Source organism: Gracilinanus agilis, chromosome 3, assembly GCF_016433145.1.
Source record: "Gracilinanus agilis isolate LMUSP501 chromosome 3, AgileGrace, whole genome shotgun sequence".
Lineage (NCBI taxonomy): Eukaryota > Metazoa > Chordata > Mammalia > Didelphimorphia > Didelphidae > Gracilinanus > Gracilinanus agilis.
The window spans coordinates 343,147,957-343,172,718 of NC_058132.1; the positions used below are offsets into that span (position 1 = coordinate 343,147,957).

General features: G+C 36.8%; 1 protein-coding gene across 2 annotated transcripts in view; it reads right to left on the minus strand.

Moving 5' to 3' along the window:
• GOLGB1 (golgin B1) overlaps positions 1–24,762 on the minus strand; it is a 55,387-nt gene that overhangs the window by 11,189 nt on the left and 19,436 nt on the right. For both annotated transcript variants that reach the window (XM_044670064.1, XM_044670066.1), the window contains 4 exons: positions 23,779–23,855; positions 17,273–22,515; positions 12,787–14,716; positions 5,407–5,585 (listed from right to left, as the gene is read on the minus strand). In XM_044670064.1, the coding sequence (XP_044525999.1) occupies positions 5,407–5,585; positions 12,787–14,716; positions 17,273–22,515; positions 23,779–23,855 (7,429 nt within the window). The remainder of the gene's footprint in view (positions 1–5,406; positions 5,586–12,786; positions 14,717–17,272; positions 22,516–23,778; positions 23,856–24,762) is intronic.

Here is a 24,762-nt window from a genome sequence, read left to right on the forward strand (position 1 = left end):
GGGAGGGGGTAGGAAGGGGAGTAACAGAGAGGGAAAAGGGGGGAGGACAGACTAAAAGCAAAAAGTTGGAGGGGAGGGGGGTAAGAGGGATAAGAGAAAAGGTAGAATTAAAGGAGGAAGACAAAATGGAGGGGAATACATAGACAGTAATCATTAACTGTGAATGTGAATGGGATGAACTCACCAATAAAAAGGAAGCTGATAGCAGAATGGATTAAAAACCTTAATCCTACCATATGTTGTTTACAAGAAATACATTAGAGGCAGGTAGACTTATACAAGGTAAGAAAGTAGAGCAGAATTTACTGGGCTGCAACTGAGACAAAGAAGGCAAGAGTAGCAATTATGATCTCAGACAAAGCTAAAGCAAAAATACATTTGATAAAAAGAGATAAGGAAGGTAATTATATCTTGATGAAAGACAGTATAAATAATGAGGAAATATCAGTACTCAACATATATGCACCAAATGGTACAGCATTAAGATTTCCAAAGGAGAAACTAAAGGAGTTTAAGGAGGAAATAGATAGTAAAACTATACCAGTGGGGGACTTCAACCTTCCCCTATCAGAACTAGATACACTGAGCCAATAAATAAGAGAAGTGAGAGAAGTGAATGAAATGTTAGAAAAATTAGAGCTAACAGATATCAGGAGAAAAATGAATAGGGATAAAAAGGAATATACCTTCTTTTCAGCAGCACATGGCAAATATACAAAGATTAGCCATGTACTGGGATATAAAAACATTGCAAACAAATGTAGGAAAGCAGAAATAATAAATGAAATCTTAAATCCTGTTTCTGTTTCTAGTTCTTCAGCCCCATCTTAGCCACTCCATCCTGTCAGCTGGAAGGTCTTTAGCTATAATGCCTATGTTTGACAGAGATAAGCTATTAGGAAGGATTTTCAAGTTTTTCATACAAAAATGATCCGTGTTATATTATCACTAAATACTTTACTAAAATATAGTAACTTTCATGGTCTAGATCAATTATGGTCAAACTATTCCCCGCTGGCCAGATCCAGGCCTTAGTTTGCCCATTACTGCCTTAAGCAATTCCCTAATCACAGATGTCTTTAGTTGGGTACTCCAAGTTCTGTGCTTGATCCTGCACTTTTTAAAAAAACTCTTACCTTCTTTCCTAGAAACAATATGGTGTATTGGTTCCAAGGCAGAAGAGCTAAGCAAGTAACTTGCCCAGGGATACATAACCTATGGGAAGTGTAGGGCAGATTTGGTTTTGTTTTGTTTTGTTTTATCTAGATCTGAATGGGGGGCATTGCTGGTGGAGTTGTGAACTGATCCAACCATTCTGGATGGCAATTTGGAACTATGCTCAAAGGGCTTTAAAAGACTATCTGCCTTTTAATCCAGCCATAGCACTGCTTGGTTTATACCCCAAAGAGATAATAAGGGAAAAGACTCGTACAAAAATATTTATAGCCACACTCTTTGTGGTGGCAAAAAATTGGAAAATGAGAGAATGTCCTTTGATTGTGGAATGGCTGAACAAATTGTGGTATCTGCTGGTGATGAAATACTATTGTGCTCAAAGGAGTAAAGAACTGGAGGAATTCCATGTGAACTGGAATGACCTCCAGGAATTGATGCAGTGACAGGAGCAGAACCAGGAAAACATTGTACACAGAGACAGATACACTGTGGTAAAACTGAATGTAATGGACTTCTCTACTAGCAGCAAAATGCAAGAATCCAGAGCAAGGCTGAGGGACTTATGAGAAAGAAAACTAGCCACATTCAGAGGAAGAACTGTGGGAGGAGAAACAGAGAAGAAAAACAACTGCTTGAACACGTGGGCTGATGGGGATATTATTGGGGATGTAGACACTAAACGATAACTCTAGTCCAACTATCAATAATATGGAATCAATGATACATGTAAAACCCAGTGGAATTGTGCATAAGCTATGGGGGAGTGTGGGGAGAGGGGAAAGAACATGAATCATGTAACTATGGGAAAATATTCAAAATAAAAATTAAAAAAAAATGAAAATAATAATAATAAATAGATCTGAATGGGGAGAATTAACGTGTGTATGGTTTTACTGTCTATTTCCTCTTGAAGTTCATTTAATTACTCCTTTAAAAATTTAGAGGCTATACTATTTGGTGCATATAAGTTTAGCGTTGATATTACTTCACTGCTTATAGTACCTTTTAGCAAGATATAATTTCCTCCCTTATCTCTTTTAATCAGATCTATTTTTGCTTTAGCTTTATCTGAGATCATGATTGCTACTCCTGCTTTTTTTACTTTAGATGATGCACAATAAATTCTACTTCAGTCTTGTACCTTTATTCTATGTGTGTCACCCTGCCTCAAATGTGTTTCTTGTAAAGAACACATTGCAGGATTCTGGTTTTTAATCCACTCTGCATTCCACTTATGTTTTATGAGTGAGTTCATCCCATTCACAGTCATGATTACCAAATGTGTATTCCCTTCTATCTTATTTTTCTCTTTTGATCCTGCTTTTTTTCCCCCTTTCATTCTGTCCCTCCTCAGCAGTGTTTTGCTTTTGATCACTCTCCTCACTTTCCCCTCCATTCTATTGCCAGCACCCCCTTCCCTTGTCTTATTCCCCTTGATAAGATTCTATTTCCCAATGAGTATGGTTGTTATTCCTGCTCTGACCCAGTTATGATGAGGGTAAAGTTTAAGCATTGCCCATCACCACCCTCATCCTCTTCTCCACTGTAATGGTTTTTCACACCTCTTTAAGTGAGATGATTTATCCTGTTCTATCTCTCCCTTTCCTTTTCTTTCAGTGCAATCTATAGGCCAGATTTGAACCCAAGGATCTCTTGTCTCCAGGTCTGGCTCTCAATCTACTGAGATACCTAGCTGCCCCTGATCCTTTGCTTTTGAACATTTTTGTCAATGAATCAAGTAGAGCTATGCTTAATTAAAAATAAATAAATAAATAAAATAGAATGTGAGATAAAAAAGTGATGCTTAACCTGAAATTTTAAGAAAACTAAAGAATTCTAAAAAGATGAGTTTAGAGGCATGTGACAGCACTTAGGAAAAGGACAGAACCTTAGAGGACTGATAACTGGTGCCACCTGTTGGGAAATGAAGAGATTTACAGAAGCTTACCATAAGCCTTCTGAAAGTGCTACTTAGTGGAGGTGTAATAAAAGTGTCTGAGGCTAGAAAGATCTATGAGGAAAATGTTGCTGATGCGTGTGTCAATATTTTTCATGAGCTTTGATACTAATTCTATTTGTTTTTGTGTGACTTTAAAATAAACATATTCCTCTTTGAAAAAAATTAAGTAGAGTAACTTTAAAATACAAACCAAATGCAATGCTTTTTGGAAGCAACTTATTAAAATCAAATGGAAACACTAAGAAAAATAAAGTTATTAGTTTTTAACTGCCTTTTAACCATCAATCTTTTGCCAGCTGCTTGTACTTGATTTCAGGATTTGCCCTTAATGGGCATTAGGACCTCTTACTATTCGATTTAAGTAAACAAATAACAAGTTAAGAACCCTCTGCACTCAAGGCACCAGGGATAGAATGATGAAAAATGTCACAGTCCCTGTCTTTAAGGAATCTCAAGTACTATATGGGATATGATATGTACACAAATAAGTCTAATATAAGGAAGGGTGTTTACAGGGGAGAAGGAGAGAACCAATATTTTTAAGGTAAACTTGATAAGGTTGCACCCTTGGCCTTGTTTTCCCTCTATGCTCTCTTGGTGACCTCATCTTTTCCTACAGGTTCAATTACCACATCTATTTAGATAATTCTCAAACCTATGGATAGTTCCAAACTATCTTCTGAACTCTAGTTCTGCATTTCTATTGGCAGGCAGAGGTAGGGATAAAGGAAGACTTTATTTAATTAAAAAAAAAGATGGCAACACCTGATTAGACCTTGAAGGAAAAAAATATCAAAAGAATACATTCCAAGAACATAGGAAGGGCTATATGAATTCATAGGGAGACAAGAAATCGAATCTTGAGTGTGGAAAACAACTAGTTGTCCAGTATTGCAAGACTATGTGTTAAGGGAGAAAATAAGAAATAAGGCTAGACAGACAGGTTAGAGAAAGGTTGTAGATGAATTCAACTGCCAGACTAAGTTTATATTCCACCCAATAGGCTAGAAGTTCCCAGTCATCGGAATAAGGCATATCTTTTTGTTATTAGATTCTTAATCAATATATACAATTCCTATTATATGAAAAGTCTGGAACATTTTTTAATAGTGTTAAAAAGTGGCCTTTATTATTTTTTTTTTTTTAAAAAGATTGAGGAGCTACCTTTATAGATTTTGGTAGACACAGAGTTTTTCAGTGGGGTGTGACATGGTTAGACCTGTGCTGTAGGAAGATTATTTTGGCAGATGAGGCAAAGAGGAACTGGAAAATATAGACTGGAAGTAAGGGGATTAGTTAGAAAGTTATTACAATCATACAAAAAAAGAAGTGAACTTGAGTTAAGGTGGTGGCTATGTCAGTGAAGAGAAGGGGATGGATGTGAGAGATGGTGTGGAGGCTAAATTGGTAACACTGTAAGTGGAGAGGTGAGGGACAGAGAAGCCTCAAAGAGAATAAAACAAACTCCACAGCCCACATGAGTAGCAGGGCAGTAATAGTGTCATCAATAAAAGAAAAGATGATGGAGAAGATTTAAAGAAGAGGATAAGCTCGGTTTGGACAAGCCGAGTTTGGTGCAATATCCAGACAGAGATATCCATTGGGCAAATGGAAATGTAGCAAGTTCAGGAGTGTATGTAATCACTCAGAGAGGAAGAGAAGGGGAGAAAATGAACACTAGCTGCCATCTTGGAGTCACTAAAGTTCAGCCCCTGAAATAACAGGCCAGGTGGATGGGAATTCCCACTGCCATTTTAGGTGCGATTCTTTACAGTGATCTGAATTTTAGCTTTAATCATTTTTCAGCCAAAGATGTGTTTTCCATTATCTAAGGAAATTCAAGATGTTAGTACATTATTTTTTGTACAAATAGGCACATTTCTGTAATAAAATATCTCTTGGTAAAAATTCACATCAAAAAACCTTCACCTTATAAAGTTTGCCCAATATCTACCAAAAAACATCATTTCAATGACACATTCATCATTTCAAGCTAAATGTATGAGTACTTAACAAAAAAAAGTGTGCCAACAAGAACAAACAATTCTCAAAAGAAGATGGGATTATTTTGTTTCTGGATTTCTTTTTGCTCTGATAGCCTTTGTTAGAAATGAAATTTAGAAACCACAAGAGACTAGTAAGGACACACCCCTTTTTTCTGCCATCCACACAATACTAAACAATTACTAATGGATTTATTACAAAGAAAGATTTGCAATGTATGTGGAGGAGCATAAAAAAATAACTCTTTTTCTAAAGAGTTCTCTTACTTGAGGTGTTGTAGCTCCTGTTGACAAGCGAGATTTTCCTGCTTGAGTTGTTCCTGGAGAGACTGATAATTATTTGTCTGTTCCTGATACTCCTGAAGCTGAGTCTTCAGTGGACGTAGCTCAGAGATCTCCTGATTGACCTGGAGGTATTGCTGTTGTAGATTCTTTAACTCCTTCAGCTTTAATCAAAGGAAATGTAATAAAGCAATGATCTACCATTCTTAATGCAAACCAGTAACAATTAATAGCCCAAGCTTATGCTTCTAGGTAAGTTAAAAAAGGGTAATCAAAAGGAGGTCATCTAACAAATTTCATTATTTCATAAGCCACAATGAAATAAAGAAAGTCGGGCTATTAGGTATCACATGTAGTTTGAGGTCACAACTGATGAATCGCGTGAGCCAGTTTCCCATGTATTACATCTCATCCTTCATCATCTATCTCTGTCTGGAACTGCTCCTTACAAATAATCCTGTCCCCAAATTTTGAAAGGGCCCTAGAGCTATAGTTTTGACTTAGTTTTAGGAACCATAAAGGGGGCTTATTGTGGGATTGAAAGAAATAGCAAGGTCCTTTTGTTACTTTCCCACCTAGACTACTCAAGAAAAAATATTTCAAGAAAATCCAGTCACCAAAGTGGCGAATTGACTCTAAGAGCCTCAGCAAAGCATTGCAAATGACTTGGAGGCATATAAAGTACCCAGGATTAAACAAAGATTTTGCCATAGCTGTTCCCATTCCAATGATTCTCTGATCCTAAGGGGGAAAAAAACCCAGAGTAAAGATAAATATAGGCCTTAGCTTCCATGCCTATCTGCTTAGCAAGCAGGTGTATTCTTGTTAGTTAGGATAACTGCTGGGCCTTCTTGGCCAACTCATTGTGGACAATCCTTTTTATTAATTAAGTGCTATTTGTTTATAGGAATAATGACAATCACTGTCTTTTCATGAGTATGTGTGTTCTAATATTTCCCTTGCCTTAGAGAGACAGTATGGCATAAAAGATAGGCTGGCCTTGGAACCTATGTGACCACATACAAACAACTTTCATGAGCCTCAATTTTTTCAGCTGTAAAATGGAACTTATATGGGCACTTCTTGGTTGTTATTTGTATCAAAGGAAATAATGCCTTTGGGGGCAGCTGGGTAGCTCAGTGGATTGAGAGCCAGGCCTAGAGACGGGAGGTCCTAGGTTCAAATCTGGCCTCAGACACTTCCTAGCTGTGTGACCCTGGGCAAGTCTCTTGACCCCCATTGCCTAGCCCTTACCACTCTTCTGCCTTGGAGCCAATACACAGTATTGACTCCAAGACGGAAGGTAAGGGTTTAAAAAAAATGCCTTTATTACTTTATAGCACACTACATCAATATAAGCTTAAATTATTATTTCTTTAATCATTTTCCCATTTTGTGGCATCAACAGCTAATCTAAATGGAAGAGGCTGGAGCTTAGGCAACTGAACACAATTTTTCCTTATCTTTATCCTCTCCTCCACTTTAGTGTTGATTTTTATCTTAGCTCTAGCAACCAGGTGGTCTGACTGCTCATAGACATGATTCTGAAATGACTCCTACATTATTAGTAACTGATCATTTCTTGATAAGATTTAAGCAGTTTCATTTTTCATGACCAATGCCTTCCAATTCCCTCTTTTAAAATAGTATTTCTGATATACATGCATAAAATGCCTATATGTAATATATGTATATATATGTACACACATATACATGTATGTATATGTATATATATATATTAGTCTAAGTAACTTTGGTTATTTTAATTTCTCAATTCTAAATCACATTTTCCAAAATGTTTTTAATCATTCTCTCACCTTCAAATCAAAGTCACTAAATAGTAAGGTATAAGTTGATTTGGTTTGGAGAATTTTGTCCTTAAAGGATTTTTCTATTCTTTATTCTTTACAATGGCTCTTAAACCTAACTATAATTATTTTTAATGGTGGTCTTTTTGCCCATGTTCATCATAAGTACTTTAAGAAAAGATGACAAAGTGCCCCATGAAATGTTGTTTCTATTTATCTTAGTGTGAATGATGAAACTAACTCAATCAACTTTATTTGCTTCTCCAAACAAACCTCTAAGTCATCCTCTGATTTTGTTTAAATTTATTTATGCTCTTTGGTTTCATCTTGTTAGAATGTTGGTATTCATACTGTGTAGCTATTCCAGTAGCATGGCAACTTTTTAGTGGTTGGATAAGGATCTTAAGTTTAGAATACCAAGAGTTATGCTATGGTTTATGGATGGTTTAATCATCATATGATTCTTAGCATTCTTTTTGATGTCACTGTCACTGAAGAAGCTCAGAGATACACTTTTTAGGGATCACCAGGGTCAAAGAATTCATCATGTTGTGGTCAACCCACAGCTTCTCCACTCTTAGTTATTAGGCTGTTCATCGAGTGGTATACACAGGGTATTGCAGGTATTATATCTGAAGCTTTTACAACTTGGTAGAATGGCTTGAACTTGGCTCCACTGATATTGTCATTGAGAACCAAAATCTACACACCACCATGAAGAAATGAAGGACTTTTGTGGAGTAAACAAAGGTGAAGCATCTGGTATTTGTAGAATAGTCTTAGGAACTTGGTGGGAGTAAAAAAAGTATAAGAAAAGGTTCTTATTCTCAAGAAACTTCAGACTAAGAAGGCATGCTACACACATATAAAAGTGGAACAATATAAGTGGAAAATAGGGACTAGGTCATTAGAAAAGGAAATCACTATGGCCTTATTACTGAAGAAGCCTTATATATTAAAATTTTGGCTAAAAACTGGTACAAGACAAAAATGGGCTGAAACCTATTTAGAGGAAAATGATATATAGATATCCTAAAACATTTCCCAAAATTCTACATATACACACAAAGGTGAGACTTGGGCTGAAATAAATTGTGGTTATAGAGTAGATGTTAAAGTATATAAGAGATGCTGCTGATGAAAAAGAAAATACAAAACAGGGAAATACTCTTTTTTGCCAGGATTAATCTGGCAAGTAGAACTTTCAAGCTTTGGGCATGTGTTGCATTTTAATTCAGATTCAAAATTTCTAAAACCAAACTCAATTTGGACTTGGTCTAGACTTACAAAGTTATTGAGCATAGATACATCTACAATAAGTAGTGTCATGAGATTAAAGAAAATACCATCATAGGTAAGGTTATCCAATCACAGATATGGACCTATTATGCCAGTTTAATCATGTCTTTCATCTTTGTGTCACGATGACCTAGAAGGGCTTTTAAAACTCTTTGGTTTGGGATCTTGGCTCTCACTTGAAAGTAGCTTAATTTCAGAAAAAAAGCCTTTTCACTCTCTTCTTCTTAAGAAGTTAAAAAGAACAGAGACAGAAACACTAAAAAATATGGCTGAGTGACATGCCCAGAAAGCATTTCCTATAGATTATATGAAGGCATTTAAGTTAACCTTTTTAAAGTTTAAAAACTCATCCCCACACCAAATTGGGGTTGACACATTTAGAAACAGAGCCATCCCTTTGAATTGACCTACTATTCAGCATTAATAGTAACTGAAGCAGACATGAAGTTATTCCTACTCTTTTAGTTTTATTTATCCTAAAATGAATTCTGACTAAATTCGACCACTTGTAGGGGAAAAAAATTAGCACTCTGTGTCACAGCTCTTTTATAAATAATACTATTTTCTTTTGTGCAGCATCAGCAAAGAGAAAATCTCTGCCAACGATAGATATGATTTGTTAAAACTGAATTATCTAGTTTAGCAGACAGGGAAATATAGTTTCTATCTTGTATTTGCTCTCTAATAAATACGATTAGTCTTTTCTTCCAAATGGGGACCAAACTTAGAACCTAGGGAAGCACAAGAAGGTAGCTGGAGGTCAAAGGCAAAAAGAAAAATGAAAAGGCAGAAGTCCAATCTAAATATATAATTGGATTTCTCATTATAAATTGGTTTTTGTTTGCTTTTGTCTGCATTTCTGAATGGTAGGAATATGCTGACAACTAAAGATATCTGTATTTAAGCAGAGTTTGCGTCCCATCTTCAGAAATGGCAACAAACATCCCTAAATTAATTATGCATTGCTCAGGGGTTCTCCTAGCAACTGAGAAGTAAGCAACCAAGGATTTGCTGCAGCTGTTAGCCACAGGAGTTAGTTAAGAGACTTAGCAAAAAGGAAGATGCATCTTTCTTCAAGCAATATAGAGGGCAAGAAGAATTTTGAGTGACTTACAGAAAGTATGCTAAAGATAATGATACTCTTGCCAATACCAAAGGACATCTATATTGGTATCAAATATAAGTCAATCTCTATGCTAGGAGAGAAAATGAAAAAAGCTGAACAAACGTGTTTACTCTGTAGGATACAAAGGAAAATAAAGTATTCTTTGAAAAAGAAAAAGATGCTTCAAGGAGAAAAGGAAAAGGGCATAAAGAAGCAACGGAGAGCTATTTACCTTATAGAAAGAGTCCGGAGAAAATAAGAATTTCATGAAGTCTCTCATTCTATTCTTATGAAAAAGATAGAGAAATGTGCAAGCTGTAGGTAGCTGAGTAGGAAAGAGAGCCAGGCCTGGTGATGGGAGGTCTTGGGTTCAAATCTGAACTCAGACACTTCCTAGCTGTATGACCCTGGGTAAGTCACTTGACCCTAACTGCCTAATCCTGACTACTCTTCTGCCTAGGAACCAATACTTAGTATTGACTCTAAGGCAGAAGTTAGAGGTTTAAAGAAAAAAATGCTAAATGAATAGTTACACCCCAAAATTACTTATTGATGGGTCAATATCAACTTAGAAGGTCTCTAGTAGGGACTCTACCTAGGCATCTATCCTTGGTCCCTGAGCTGTTCAATTATTTTTTAAAATTACTTAAGAGTTTTACTTAGAGAGGTTTGGGTTTTCTTGGTTGTTTTTTTTTAAATCAACATTTATTGAAGCACCACACCAAATATTGAGGAGAATATAAGAATAAGATATAATCCCTATCCACCAAAAGCTCATAGTTATTAATAACACAACTCTAACTTAAAGCTAACCAAATGAAAAAAGTTACTGAAAGAAAAAAAAAAGTGTTCTGAGTTTTGTACTCTCTCTCCAGTATGTTAAATCTTGCAATTCCACAAGTTACTTATAATTCTGACAACAATTTTACTTGAACAGCCATTCAAATCCCTGGACTGCCAAGTCCAGAGGCTGTGAAGAATTTCTTGACATCTTTAAGATATATGCAGGCAACAGATATGCCAAGAAATATCTGTAACATCAAATGTGCCAACTTCTTTCTTAGGTCCTATTTCCTTTACTTGCTGCTTTATTAAGAGTTTTCCAAGACTAAGTCAAAATTCCATAGCAACAAAGGTATTAAATTGATACTTTACTCCCAGTGGAACGAAGAATGCTTGATGATACAACAGAATTTAAATCTCTCTAAGGCACATGGCTGTATAAAATTCCTCTGCAGTTCTAGCCTATCCAGTTTACTGATATTTTTAACTAAATGGTTTATTATTATCATTATACTGTTCCTTACAAACACTAACACATGTGAACATAAAGAACTGAAAAAAAGGATTGAACATGAGACTATGAATCCTCTATTATGTACAATTTATTTTTTTTTAAACTAACAGATTCAAGATATTAATTCCAAAGCTGTCCTACTTGTCTCTACTTCCCTCTGAACCTCATTCTGCAATCTCCTTTGTGGATTTAAAAATACTTCTTTTGATGTTCTTGTCATTCCTTCTTTCTTTTGGTGTCACTATTCCTTCTCTCTTTCTCTCCCAATACCTGTGCTGCCCCTTGCCCCTCTTCAAAAGCCTTTTATGACAATTTTTCAAATGCAGAGATCACATTAATCTGGTAAGAATTGCCAAAACTTTAGATAGCAGAGTAAGGATTCAAAATGACCTCAAAAGAGTACATTTCATTGGGCAAAGTCTAACAAGATGAAATTTAATAAAGAAAAATGTACATTCTTACATTTGGGTTAAACTTCTTGTGACTAGAGTCCTTACTCTAAAATGGTTCAATGTCAGAAAGAAATATCAGATAAGAAAGCCTTATCAACGACTAATTCCTTTTTAATCTGACCTCCCTAACTGATCCTTCTCATCTTTTACCGTCTTTTCAACTTATACCAACCTCTACATCAAGCTTTTGTCACCTATCATTTAGACTGCCAGAAAGAATGCCTAATTGATCTACCCACTCATCCCCAACACCCTATTTTAGACAACTTTTAAAAAAATTATGGAGCATCTCAAAATTACTATTGATTAAAGATGCAAATTAAAACAACTCTGAGATACCACCTCACACCTATCAATGAAAATGATAATTGTTGGAAGGGATGTGGGAAAACTAGGATACTAATATACTGTTGGAACTGTGAACTGATAGAACCATTTTGTAGAGTAATCCGGAACCATGCCCAAAGGGCAATAGATCTATATATACTCTTTGACCCAACAATACCACTACTGGGTTTGTATCCCAAAGAGATCAGAGATGTAGAAAAAGAACTTACTTGAACAAAAATATTTTTAGCAGCTCTCTTTCTACTGGCAAAAAACTGGAAACTGAGGGGATGTCCACCAATTGGGGAATGGCTGAACAAATTGTAGTACATATGGTTGTAATAGAATACAATTGTGCCATAAGAAATGACAAACAGGATGAATTCAGAAAAACCTAGAAAGGCTTATATGAACTTATGAAAAGTAAAGTGAGTAGAACCAGGGAAGGACTAAACTATTACAAGCCAAACTAAGTCTCAAGGTAACCCCAAGGGATTCATGATAAAAAATGCTATCCAAAGTCAAAGACATAACTGTTGAAATCTGATTACAGATCAAAGCATGCTCTCTTTCATATTTTATTTCCTTCCTGAGTTTTTTTATGTGTGATATGTGTCATCTGTCACAGCATAGGGAATATGCAAATATGTATTTCATAAAAGCACTGATATAACTTATAACACCATTTATTGCTTCAGGGAAGAGATGATCTGAATCACAGAATGTTAGAAAAATAATATTAAAAAGTTGTTTCTTTATGTAATTGAAAAAATATAAAAGAAAAATAAATGAATACTTATTAGGAAAAAATTATGGAGCACCCCCCCCCAAATGGAGTAGTTTTATCTCATCATATCAGTATCAAAGTGGTGATTTGGTCTAGCAAAAAGGACTTTGAAGACTGTATTAATTTTAAGGTTTCAGAAAACTATTATTGATATTGCTGGGGTGAGCCCTTTTATGAATACTTTTTAAATGAGAGCCCTACTTTACCCAAGTTCCAGAAAGATTAATACTATTATGAATGTTTCAACAAATCCTAGTAACCCTGAAAAGGGGAGAGAAGCATGGACTCACCAGTCTATCTCTGTCATTTTGTAGTGAAGACATTGCTTTCTTTAAGCTCTGTACTTCAGAAGGGCTGGTAAAGTGTTGGGATGATGACCACTGTTTTCCTTCTTCTGACTTTCGGAATTTGTCCAGTTCACTCAAGAGATGATCTCTTTCAACCTGTAAACTGGCCATGGCCTTAGAAAAGGACTGTATTTGGTTGGAGGAACCCTCCAACTGTGAGGACAAGTGAAATAATTCCTCATCTTTAGATTTGAGCTGTTGGTTAAGCTTCTCAAGGTGAGATAGTGAGCTATCATCTTCAGTGTGGCTCTCCAGAGAAGCAACTTTAGAAACAAGATCATCTCTCTCTCTACTCAACAGCATCTGCTCCTCTCTCAGTTGAGCCACCTCTTTCTTCAAAGCACCTATAAGATACTGCTGTTCCTCAAGGTTGGCACTGTGTTTCTTTTTTAGGTCCTGTAACGCTTCATTAGCATGGTCTCGACTGTCTTGCAAGGAACTCATAGATTTCCCAAAAGCCTGAATCTGAGCTTTAAGGTCTTTATTTTCTTCGGTAACCTTGAGTAGTCTTTGTTCCATCTCTACCAAATCACTTGCCAGCTCAGCTACCCTTTCTTCTGCTGTTTCAGTTTCATTGCGCATTATCCCCGCATCATGATGGAGATGCTTCAATTCTTTCTTTAGCTTTTCTTCAATTTCTCCTACTTTCTTAGCAGCCTCTTTCTGTACATGTACTAATTCTTCTTCTAGTTCTGTGACTTTCTTCTGAGAGAGGGAGAGGGTGATGCCCAATCTCTGAACCTCTTCTTCCCCACCTTTTAATTGTGCCTGAAACTCTCCTAAAGAACTCCCTTGTTGCAAAGTTGTCACCTGGCATTTTAGTTGTGAAACAGACATTTTCAAGTTCTCAATTTCCTTAGTCAAGGTTTGCTTCTCCTCCTGTAGGGCATCACAAGACCTTTTTAGATCTTCCCTTGCTGCTTCTGACTCTTTTAGCTTTCCTTCTAACTTGGACTTTTCATATTCTAGCTCTTGATTCTGCTGAAGTCGAGCATCAAGGAGCTTCTTTTGCTGATAATCCTTCATTGATATCCTCTGGTACAATTCTGCACTAAACTTGGCATTTTCAGAATTGATATCATCCATCTGGCTCCGAAAGCATCGGATTTCTTCCTTTAGCTTATTGTTCTCAGCAGCAGCCTCTTGGATAAGCTGGTCTTTCTCCAAAATCACAGAGAGATGCCGCTCCTCTAGCTGTCTGTAGTCGCCTAGAATTCGATCTCGGTCATCTTGGAGAGAAGACATGGATTTAGTAAAGGAATCTAACTGGGCCTTCTGTTGTTTGCTGTCTTTTTTGAGAGTTCTCATTGCTTCTAGGAGCTGACTAGTTTTGTCTACAGCCTTCTTTTTCTCATCTTCTAAGGCAGCTTTCTCCTCTTCTTTCTGGGTCAGTTGGTTTTCCAACTCTTTAACTTCTTTGCCATGTTGTTGTTGTAATTCAGAGATAGCTAACAAGACTGCCTCCTCTTTAGTAGAAAGGAGTGTGATAATCTTTTGATCTTTAGTACTAATTTCTTCATGCAGTTTAGAAGTCAGGTCTCTAGAGGCTTGCAGATCAGTCTCTAACTGCTCACAGTTGAACTTGGAATTCTGGATATCAGTCTCTTGTTGCTTTATGATTCCCTCAAATTTTTCCTTGGCTTCCTTACATTTTGCAAAAGAATTATTTGTTTCAGTTAATAAGTCTCTCAAAGACTTAACTTCTGCATCCAATTTAGCTAACTCATTCTGAGAATTAGAGTACATTTGTTTAGATTCTTCTAGCTGAGACATGAGTCCTTTATTTACTCCCTGTAGGTTTTCAGAGACTTTCTGTTGAAACTGGACCTCTGTTTGGGCTTTTGATTCCCAGGTCTGTTTGTCATGCTCAAGTCTGAAAAGAGAAAGAAAATTACTAATAACAAAGCATCATAATTTAAAGATCCAATGATTCCTTCATGACTTGACAATTTCCTATCTCACCAGTCTTTTTGTACTTTACTCTTCTTTCTACATATTCTCAAATGCAGCTACACTGGTCTTCTGTTCCTCATACAAACACTCCATTCCCCATTCCTTACTTTTAAACTGTGCTGTTCTCCTTGCCTGGAATTTGCTCACTCACTCTCTCTGTCTTTCCCTCTCTCTCCCCTCACCTCTACCTCCTGGCTTGCTTCAAAATAGCTGAAATCTCACCTTCCACCAGCCTTTCCCAGTCCCCTCCATCTCTACTAGTTCTTCACTCTGAGATTACCTTCTATTTACACTATATAGATATTTTATGCACATAGTTCTCTGCATATTGTCTTCAATTGTTAGGGGGCTCCCTGAGGGCAGGGACTGCGTTTTTGCCTTACCTTTTGCCTAACTCTAGCACTTAGCATAGTCCCTGGCACCCAACAGCTAATGATGTTTGTTACTGACAAGGACCCTAAAGGGAAAAATGCTTAATACTGAATGAAGACATTATATAGAGGTGACTATTTCTGCTACCTACCATCTAATAAATGTGAGATTTTATTTTTCAACTAAGCAACCTGTGGCCAAAATCAACCAAATAAATACATAGCAAGGAAGGGATACAATATGGAAATATTCCATGAATATCATTTTTTTTTTAATAAACCCTTACTTTCCATCTTGGAGTCAATACTGTGTATTGGCTTCAAGGCAGAAGAGTGGTAAGGGCTAGGCAATGGGGGTCAAGAGACTTGCCCAGGGTCACACAGCTGGGAAGTGCCTGAGGCCAGATTTGAATCTAGGATCTCCCGTCTCTAGGCCTGACTCTCAATCCACTGAGCTACCCAGCTGCCCCCTATGAATATCATTCTTTGGTGTATGCACTAAACTCTTTATCCCAAACCTATTGCTTCCAGAAAACAATAAAGGCTATTACAGGCTCCAATAACATGACATGAAAGGTGCCAATTAAACCTACAATCAGTATTTGCTGTTGACTTTTTTACAGGGATGGGAGGGGAAGCAGGAAGTATTGGGGTTTTCTTCTTTTTTTAAATCCTTACTTCTGTCCCATCAATTTAAAAAAAAAAAAAACTCTTTCCTTCCACCTTAAAATCAATATTGTGCATTGGTTCCAAGGCAGAAGAGTGGTAAGGGCTAGACAATGGGGGTTAAGTGACTTGCCCAGGGTCACACACAGCTAGGAAGTGTCTGAGGCCAGATATGAACTTAGGAACTCCTGTCTCTAGGCCTGGCCCTCAAACCTAAGCTAACTAACTGTCCTTAAGATAAACAATAACCTCTAAGAAATAATAAAGGAAAGTTAGTACAATACTGGGAAAAAAATGGGCCAAGGCCTGAGAGGACAAAACTTTCTGAAAATAAACAAAATAAAGCTATTAATGGGAGAGATCCTTCTAATCCAAAGCAAGACTTGCCCAAATGCCATATCTGTACTGTTGCTATTTTTGTTGTTCTGTCAGAATGCTATGACAACAAGTGAAGGCTTGGAAGAAGCTGTTCTGTAAAGGCTTGTGATCCCCTCAATTAGAGTAGGTGAGTACCATTATTCCAAGTTCACAGATAAGACAGGGAAGGAAGGAGACCCTATAGAAGACTGGAAGGAAAAACTCAAGGGATTATCCTCTTGAATGTCCTCCAGAGGACTAAATTTATGCAAAGAGGATCCATTCCTTTGCTGCTCATATATTCTTCTCTATCCAAAAATATATGGCCAGAAGGAAGATGACAAAATGTACCTACTGTGGTAATTTTACAATTCAGAACCTGTTTATTTTAGTTAACTAGCTAAGTGTCAGCTTTTAGGGCAACATCTTCCTCTGGAGTTGGTTTAATACTATGTTTTTTCTGTCTATTTAGTTAATGGAAAGTGGAAAACAAAAGATGGGGTACTTTTTTCCAACGACAAAACAGCTGTTTCACTTAAAAATTCTCTCTGACCAAATTTATGTTCCTATCTATGTGTTTGTTACTTATTTAATATTTATCTTTGATATGTTCATCTATAAAGTGATATCAGATTTTTCTTCTGAATGTTCCACATAAAATGTAGCACACCTAAAATGTCAGTACATTTATCTTATAGGTACAAGGAATAATTACTGGTTCTGGCAACCTTTTCCAAACATGTTTCATTATCATCCTAACTTCATTATCATCCTTATCAATTGATTCTAGCCAAATTTAGCATTTGCTTGCCTCTTGATTTTATTCTCCCAAGCCTTAAAGTGTAAGCTGCTTGAAGGCAAAAAATGCATCTTGTATTGCTCTCTGTTTCCATAGTGCTTAGTGCAGAACTGACCACATAGCAAGCGTTGAAAATATGTAGATCTGTTCAAAATTTCAAAAGGAAGGCAGTACAAGAATACAAAATGCCATGGAGAGGAAATAAAAATTACATAAATAAGAAGAAAGTTCTTTGCCTATAGCCATATGGAAATAAAGATTACAGGATGGATAACTAACTTACCTAGATATATTAATCTGTAGCTCCTCCATGTGGATGGACATCTGCCTTAGATGGTCTTTTAAAACACTACAATTCTCTTCTTTAGCCCGGATTTCTTCTTCTTTTGTTTGAATAGCATCACTGAATTTTCTTTCCCATTTTTTAGCCTCATCTATCACTCGATCCCGATCATCCTGTAGAGAAGACATGCTTTTGGTGAAGGCTGCAAGCTGGGCTAAAGTGCTGTTTAGGTTTTCCTGAAGCTGCCTGACTTCTTGATCTTTTTTGTTTAAGGTAACCTGAACTTCTCCAAAAGTCTCTTCCAAATGGACCTTTTCTCTTTGCAAAGCATCCAACTTCTCTTGCATGTTCTTGACCTCTTTCATGTGCTTATCTTCGACTTGTTCCAGTTTTCTTTCAAGATCTTCATCCTTTTGCTTCATTTGGCTTTTAACAAGCTCTTTATTTGACTGAAGTTCCTTTTTCACTTTGAGACTGTCTGCTAGAACCCTTGCTGCTTCACTCTGAGTGTCATCCAGCAACACTTTGCAGTAGTCCAGTTCTGCTTGGACTTTCTTACGATCTTCATCTACTTGAGCTAGGTTTTCTTTGACCATCTCCAGTTCCTTCTGTGATTCATTTTGTACAAATTCCAGAGCCTTTATAGTCCTCTCTAGACCACTTATCTTCTCTTGATACCTGATACAGTCCTTCTGCAACTGCTTTACCTCTTGTTGCTTCTCTTTCAACAACTCCTGAAGTTCTTTTGTATGAGTTTTACTGCCATGTCCTCCTTTCTGAGCACTTTGTAGCTTCTCTAAGTATTCCTTCCGGATTTCTGACTCAATTCTGTTTTTTTCATTAACTGCTTGCCGCTTTTCTTCTTCCAGTTCACACATACATTTTTGAAGGTTCTGAATTTCAGATTCCAGTAACTCATTTTTCATTTGGGCATCTGTGACATCTTGTTGATAATTTCCAATGCTTCCATTAAGTTCAGCTAATTGATTCATAAGTCTTTCTTCTAGATCATCCTTCTCTAACTCTACTGTTTCCTTCAATTTGGTGACTTTGACAAGTTCCTCTTGGATTTTCTCATTTAACAGGTTTATCTGGGTAACTTCTTCACGGAGAGTTTTCAGCTCAATATCTTTTGCTTCTAGTTGGTTCAGTATGGCATCTTTCTTATCTTCAAAAGAATGGCCTATTGCTTCTCTTATCTTCTTTTCTTCTTCTAGTTCTTTAATTCTTTCTGTAAGCTGATCAATTTGCTGTATGTAGGTATTAATTTCATCATGTGAACTCATACCCTCATTTGCACTGACATCTGCCATGACACTGTTCTCCAAAGGGATGGGTACTGAATATTCTGAACTAGGACTTGTCTTCAAAGAGACTTGCTCTTCAGCCTCATCTGGTACAGCTACAGACACAGCTTGCTGTGCCACTTTTACACTATCCATTTGGAACTTGCACTTATCAGAGATTTCTACACTCTCTCTCAGTTTGGATTCTGTTTCTTCCAATTGCTGCTTTAAATTCTGGATCTCTTCATTTAAAGATTTCTTCTCAGTCATTAATGCTTCAAACTCCTTGGAAAGAGATTCATACTGAAGTTTACTTTGCTCTAGTTCCTCCTCCAATTTGGGGCTGGAATGAAGCATTTCTGTAGGTTCTTTGGATTCATCACCTGCTGGATGTACCTCTGCTCGAAGGCGGTCATTCTCTTCTTCCAGTTCAAGGATTTTCTGCTGTTTGGATTTTGCAAATTTCCTCATCTTCTCTTTCATTTCTTCCATTTCCTGCTCTGCCTCCTGAAGCTGCTTTTCTGTATCTTTCTTCTTTGTTTCTGTATTTTTTAACTTACCATACAGTTCTTGTTTCTCTTGTCTCACAGTTTCCACAACATGTTGAATACGTTCTGCCTCATTACTGACATTTTCATAGGACTGAAGAAGAATTTCATATTCTTTTTGCAGTTCCTTGTGCTTTTCTTGCCACTCAGTATTCTCAGCAACCTGGGTACATTTCAAAGATTCAATTTCCTTTACTAGTTTTTCCTTATCTTCAGTAAGACCCTCAAGAGCTAGCTTCAGACTTTCACAAGAGCTATTGAGATTTTGGCTTTCCAATAAAGTTCTATCTACTTCTGCAATAAGTCTTTCTTTCTCCTCCTGAAGAACAGTCAATCTGTCTAATAATACATCCCTTTCTTTACCATGAGCAGAAACTTGACTCTCTGCATCTGCCAGAGCCTTAGTGAGAGTCTCAATATTATTTTTGGCCAAGGACAATTCTTCTTTAAGACACTTACTTTCTTTCAGTGTCTCTTTTCTAGAGATAAGTGCAGCCTGGAGTTTCCTCTGAATTTGCTGCTTAGATTTAGCTTCTTCTTCTACCTCCTCTGGTTTCCGTTGAATTTCAGAAAGCTCCACTTGCAACTGTTTTATTTTTTCTTCATGTTCTTTGGCTTGCATTTCCAACTGTGCATGCAAGGCCTTAATCAATTCCTCTTGTTCCACAATCTCTGTCTGCACTCTAACAAGGATTTCATCTTTTTCTGTTACTTGCACATGAAGGAGATCAATTTCTTCATTCTTTTTGTTCATGAGACTTTTCAGTTCATCTAGTTCAGGTTGTAATTCCCTAAAATGTTCTAATCTTTTGATTTCTATTTGACTGCTTTCCAATTCTAGTTTCAGCCTGGTTGCCTGAGCTTCAGCCTCATGCGCAGCTACTTTAAGATTTTCAGCCTCTAAAAGTAGCTTTGTTATCTGTTCTTGTAAGTTAATTACATCTTCTGATTTTAGAGAAAGATCATTTATGGTAGAGCTGACTTTGAATTCTAGTTCTTCTTTCTGGATCTGTAGTTCTTTGAGCTGAGCCCTAAGCAGGCCTACTGAACTGTCTTCTTCAAGAAGGTCATTTTTGCCTCCTGAATGCTCCACCCAATCTGTGTGCCAACCAGATTCTGAAGACATTTGTGAAGGCCACTGTTCTTTGGCTTTGGATGTAGGTCCCATCAGATTCTGAGATGGTATATCTAATTCCTGGGTGTTACCATCTGCAGCTAAGCCAATGTTTGTAGACTCTCTTACTCGTGTTTCCAGTTCTCGTAACTGGTCTCGTATATTCTCATTCTCTTTGCTCTGTTCATCAAATCGTTCTTGTAAGAGGTTATAATCATCTTTCTGTTGCTTTAACTGCTCTCTATGATGTCTGTCTTTCTCCTGTGCTTTTTTTAAAGTCACCTTACGGGAGGCTAGCACTTCCTGTAATTTCTTTTGGAGTTGTTCCTTTTCTTGTTCAAGGTTCAAAATTCTGTCTTCTAGTTCTAGTTTCCAGTGTTCGCCACTTTCTGCACTAGCTGTGCTAATCACTAGTGTCTCTTTTATGGGTGTGGCTGAGTCTCCATCTCCAGAGTCCTTGTTAGAAGTGGTTAGTTTTTGGATGACAATTTGATTTTCAGTAATTTCAGCTTTAAGCAAATCTATGAGGCTTAATTTATCTTGCAAGCTCTGTTTCATCTCTTTGATCAATGCCTGTAGCTGCTCTTCAGCGGCTACCTTTTCTTCTAAATCTCTCTTTACATTTTGTAGTTCTAATTCTTTCTCAGATATCTTTTGATTTAAAGATATTTCAGTTTCCTGACTTTCAGAAGTGGCAGGTTCTACTGTGTTTGTTTTCCCATCTTTACCTTGGTGAGTTGCTTCCATACTACCCAACTCACAGAGTGAGGTCTCTTCCTTCGACTCGTTTTTCACTTGTGCCAATTCTTTCTCTAACTGAGTGACTTTCTTCATTAACTCTTTCCGGTTAATAAGAGCAGCTTGCAGCTTTCTCTTCATCTGGTCACTTTCTTTCTTCAGAAGATTCAATTCACTCTGAAGTTCTTCATTCTTTACTAATGGAGCTGAAACTACTTTATCATCCTCATCATGTTTTAGAATTGAACATTCTTCCTCTTTCTCTTTTGCTTCCTTCTCCTTCTTGCCTTCTTCAGGAATGGGCAGTGAACTAAGCTTTTCTCTGAGTGCTTTGACTTCAACCCCAAGAGAAAATTTCTCTTCATTGAGTTGGACCATTTTCTCCGACATACGTAGACTGATTTCAGTCACCTGTTGATCCTTCTCTTCGATGGCTTGTTGAAGGGTCTCTACCACCCTGGTTTTCTCTAACAAGAGTTGATCTATTCTTGCTGTCTCGAGTTCCTTCTGGGAGAGTGTCTGGGAAAGCTCTTCCATTTTGTTTGAGGAATTCCTTATGCGTTCTTCCAAATCAAGCATTTCGCTTTCTTTCTTTTGCAGGTCACTCTTCAAATTTCTGACTAGAGTGCCCTGGTCAGAAAGCTGGCTTTGCACTTCATCTAATTCCTTCTGCAAAGTTTCAATTTTCAAATCCTTTGATTTTGATTCTGTGCTGAGACTTTGAATTTGTTCAGTTAAAAGGCTTTCATGGGTGGTTTTATTTTCATAATCAGATATTCTTTGTTTTTCAGCCTCCACAAGGTTCTCTTCAAGTTGCTTTACTTGTGCCTTTAGTTCTGTAATGATAGAAAGCTCTTTTACTTGAACCAAAAGGTGATCTCTCTCATCACACAGAGCACTGAGTACACTCTTATTCTTTTCCTCATTTTTCTTAAAGTCCTCTATTAGCTGGACTAGCTTACTGATTTCCTCAGCTTTCTCCCCTAAACTTTTCTCATAGGATTCCTCTGCTTTCTGAAGACTTGATTCAAGTTCCAATATATGTCCTTCTGATCTTTTCAATTCTTCTTGAAGAGAGAGAATAAGATCTTGAGCAATAGAAAGGGAATCTTTTCCAGTTTCTTCTACTGATTCCACTTGTACTCCAACATGGGTAATGTGAACGACAGGTATCTCTGGTGGCATACTGCTCTGATTCTGAAGTGAAGAGTTTTCTGGCCTTTCCACATCAATAACAACAGTGCTGCATGCTTCACTTTGCACTGAAGGAAAGCTCTGTTCTGTGCCTTCTGTGCCTTCATGAATCATTATCATTCCTTCACCTTCTGCTTGCTTGATTTCCTCCTGTGCTGCCTCTGAAATCAAGTTAGTATTGGGCTTTGTGATCTGGAGCTGCCCTTTAAGGAATGCAATTTCTTCTTGGGCTTCTTTCATTTCTGACAATAAAACTGACAACTTATGTTTCTGTGAAACAATGATCTCTAAACTGTCTTCTTGTCTACTTTCCTCAGTAGATTTGTTGGTACAGCTTTTGGTGATTTCATCAGTGGTGCTCTGCTGCAGTCAAAAAAAACAAAAAGAAAAAGAGTGAAAATGTTAAGAAATGTCAGTCACATTGTAACTGGAAATAACACTCTTGAAAATCAGTATTTGAAATATTTACAAAGAATCTGAAATAATTTAGCTGCTAATTTTTGATTTCTGGAATGAATTTTTGAAGCCTGTTGGTCAAAACTCCCCACTAAGGTTAACTCAAAACCTTCAGGATTTAAGAAATCCTGGAACTCTGTCCTCCACAACTTATAAGTTAACAACCCCATCTAAATTCTACTTCCATACAAAAAAAGGCAACAGAGAGTCTAAAGTGTTTGTTTCCTCATTAAGTAAGACATTAGAGGTATCATCACTTCAAAATTAACCCTGGAAAAGGGCAGGTCAGAGATACTAATCAAAGAGTTATGAATGTATAGGACATTCTAAATCTAACTGACTTCCTAGATTTAGGTAAAATAACATCAACATCCAAGTTCCCTCTCCAGAACAGAGAAGATATGAAGCCACTATGCTCACATGAGTTTTCTGGAAAAATAACTGTAATGTCAAAAAATCATCTATAATAACTAAAGCTGCCTAGCCAGTCCTCAGAGAGTCTGAGCCTACCCTAAAGACTAACTATATGGGATATAGTGAAACGATTAAGGCAACATGGTATAGTGGAAAAAACTATAAATTTAGATTTAAGGCCCTGGATTCAAATCCTAGTTTTGCCCCTTATGGACTTTTTGGGCAAGTCTCTTAACCACTCCATGAGAGTTGTGTTAGATGACCTTAAGGTCCCTTACAGATTTAAAGCTATGATATGTAATTATATACAGCTTACCTTCTAATAAACCTAGAGATACAGTGCTGTACTCAGCAAAGAGTAAAATAAACATAACAGAATGAGATATGTAGGGCTACGGTTATTTCAGAAGAAATAAAGGATTCTAGCTATCTAGTTCAAATGTAAATTAAGTATAAAACACACCTATCTCTGTCGCCAATAAATATTCAAGTTTGAAGTCAACTTAGAAAGAAAATGCAATGATATGATATAAAGACTACTTCCCTGAGAATCATAGAACTTGGGCTCAAATCCCAGTTCTGACCCTTCCTACCCAGGTGGCCTTGGGTCACATGTAACCTTCCTGAGCTTCAGTTTCCTTCTCTGGAAAATGAAGGAGTTGGACCAAAATGAACTCTAAGGTCTCTTCCAGTTGTAAATCTATTATCTTTTCCTTTACTGTTTTTTTTTTAAATTTTGAGAGTTTTGTCATTTACCTGTACTGTTACTTCTCCACCAGCCATTTCAAATCCACGCTGAGCATCTAGAAGAATAACCTGAGAGTGTAGTCTTTCTGAAATGAGTACAGAACATAGTGTCAGTTTAAAAGAAAAAACCAAATTCCAGTCATCTCCATACTTTCATGGAACCATCTTATTCATCCAAAGTGAGACTAAATTTTAAGAACGATGCAGGTTGGAGAGTCAAGATTAAGAATGAGATATACATTTTATCACACAGGCAATTTGGAAATTTGGTTAACTACGCACATTTGTTTCAATGGGTTTTTTTTCTTTTTTCTTTTTGTTTTTCTATTTTTGGGGGAGAAAGGGGCTAGTAATAGGGTTGAGAAAAAAATAAAGAATCATTAAAGCATTTTTCTAAACTGTATATAAGAGAACAAAAGGAAGGCCAGGAGGAAACAAAGGGAAACAGGGCAGCTTTGAAAGTTACAGAGTGAATTTATTATATTTAAAAGGAAAAGCAAGCACTGCATAATAGGAGATTTCCACTTTCATGTATGATCCTTTTTCTATTCTACTTTGAAAATGGAAATGCTTGTTTAATTTGGCATTAAGTTAAGAATTTTCAAAATGTTAAATAGGGAGTATGAAGTCTCAACAAACTGAGCTAGATCTAAGACAAAATTCTTAGATTAGAATGTGAAGAATCAAATAATTTGGAAAATATTAAAAAGACAATTTTTAAACAATAAATGTTAATCTGGGTAATGAATTTTCTTCAAAATATGGTCTGCATATATAAAAGCAACAGGTGAGGAATTCAAAAGTAGGAAATAAATAGCCTAACTACTGCTAATAGATCAGGCCCAAAAGTACAATAGTGCCCCATTTGTGAAAAACAAAATATTTCCCAAACCTACAAATGTTATCAATATCTTGTCATTCTCTAAAGTTTCTTTGAGAAGCTCAGATTCTGTCATTTGGTAGGACAGCTTTAGATTAGGAAATCTTAAAGGG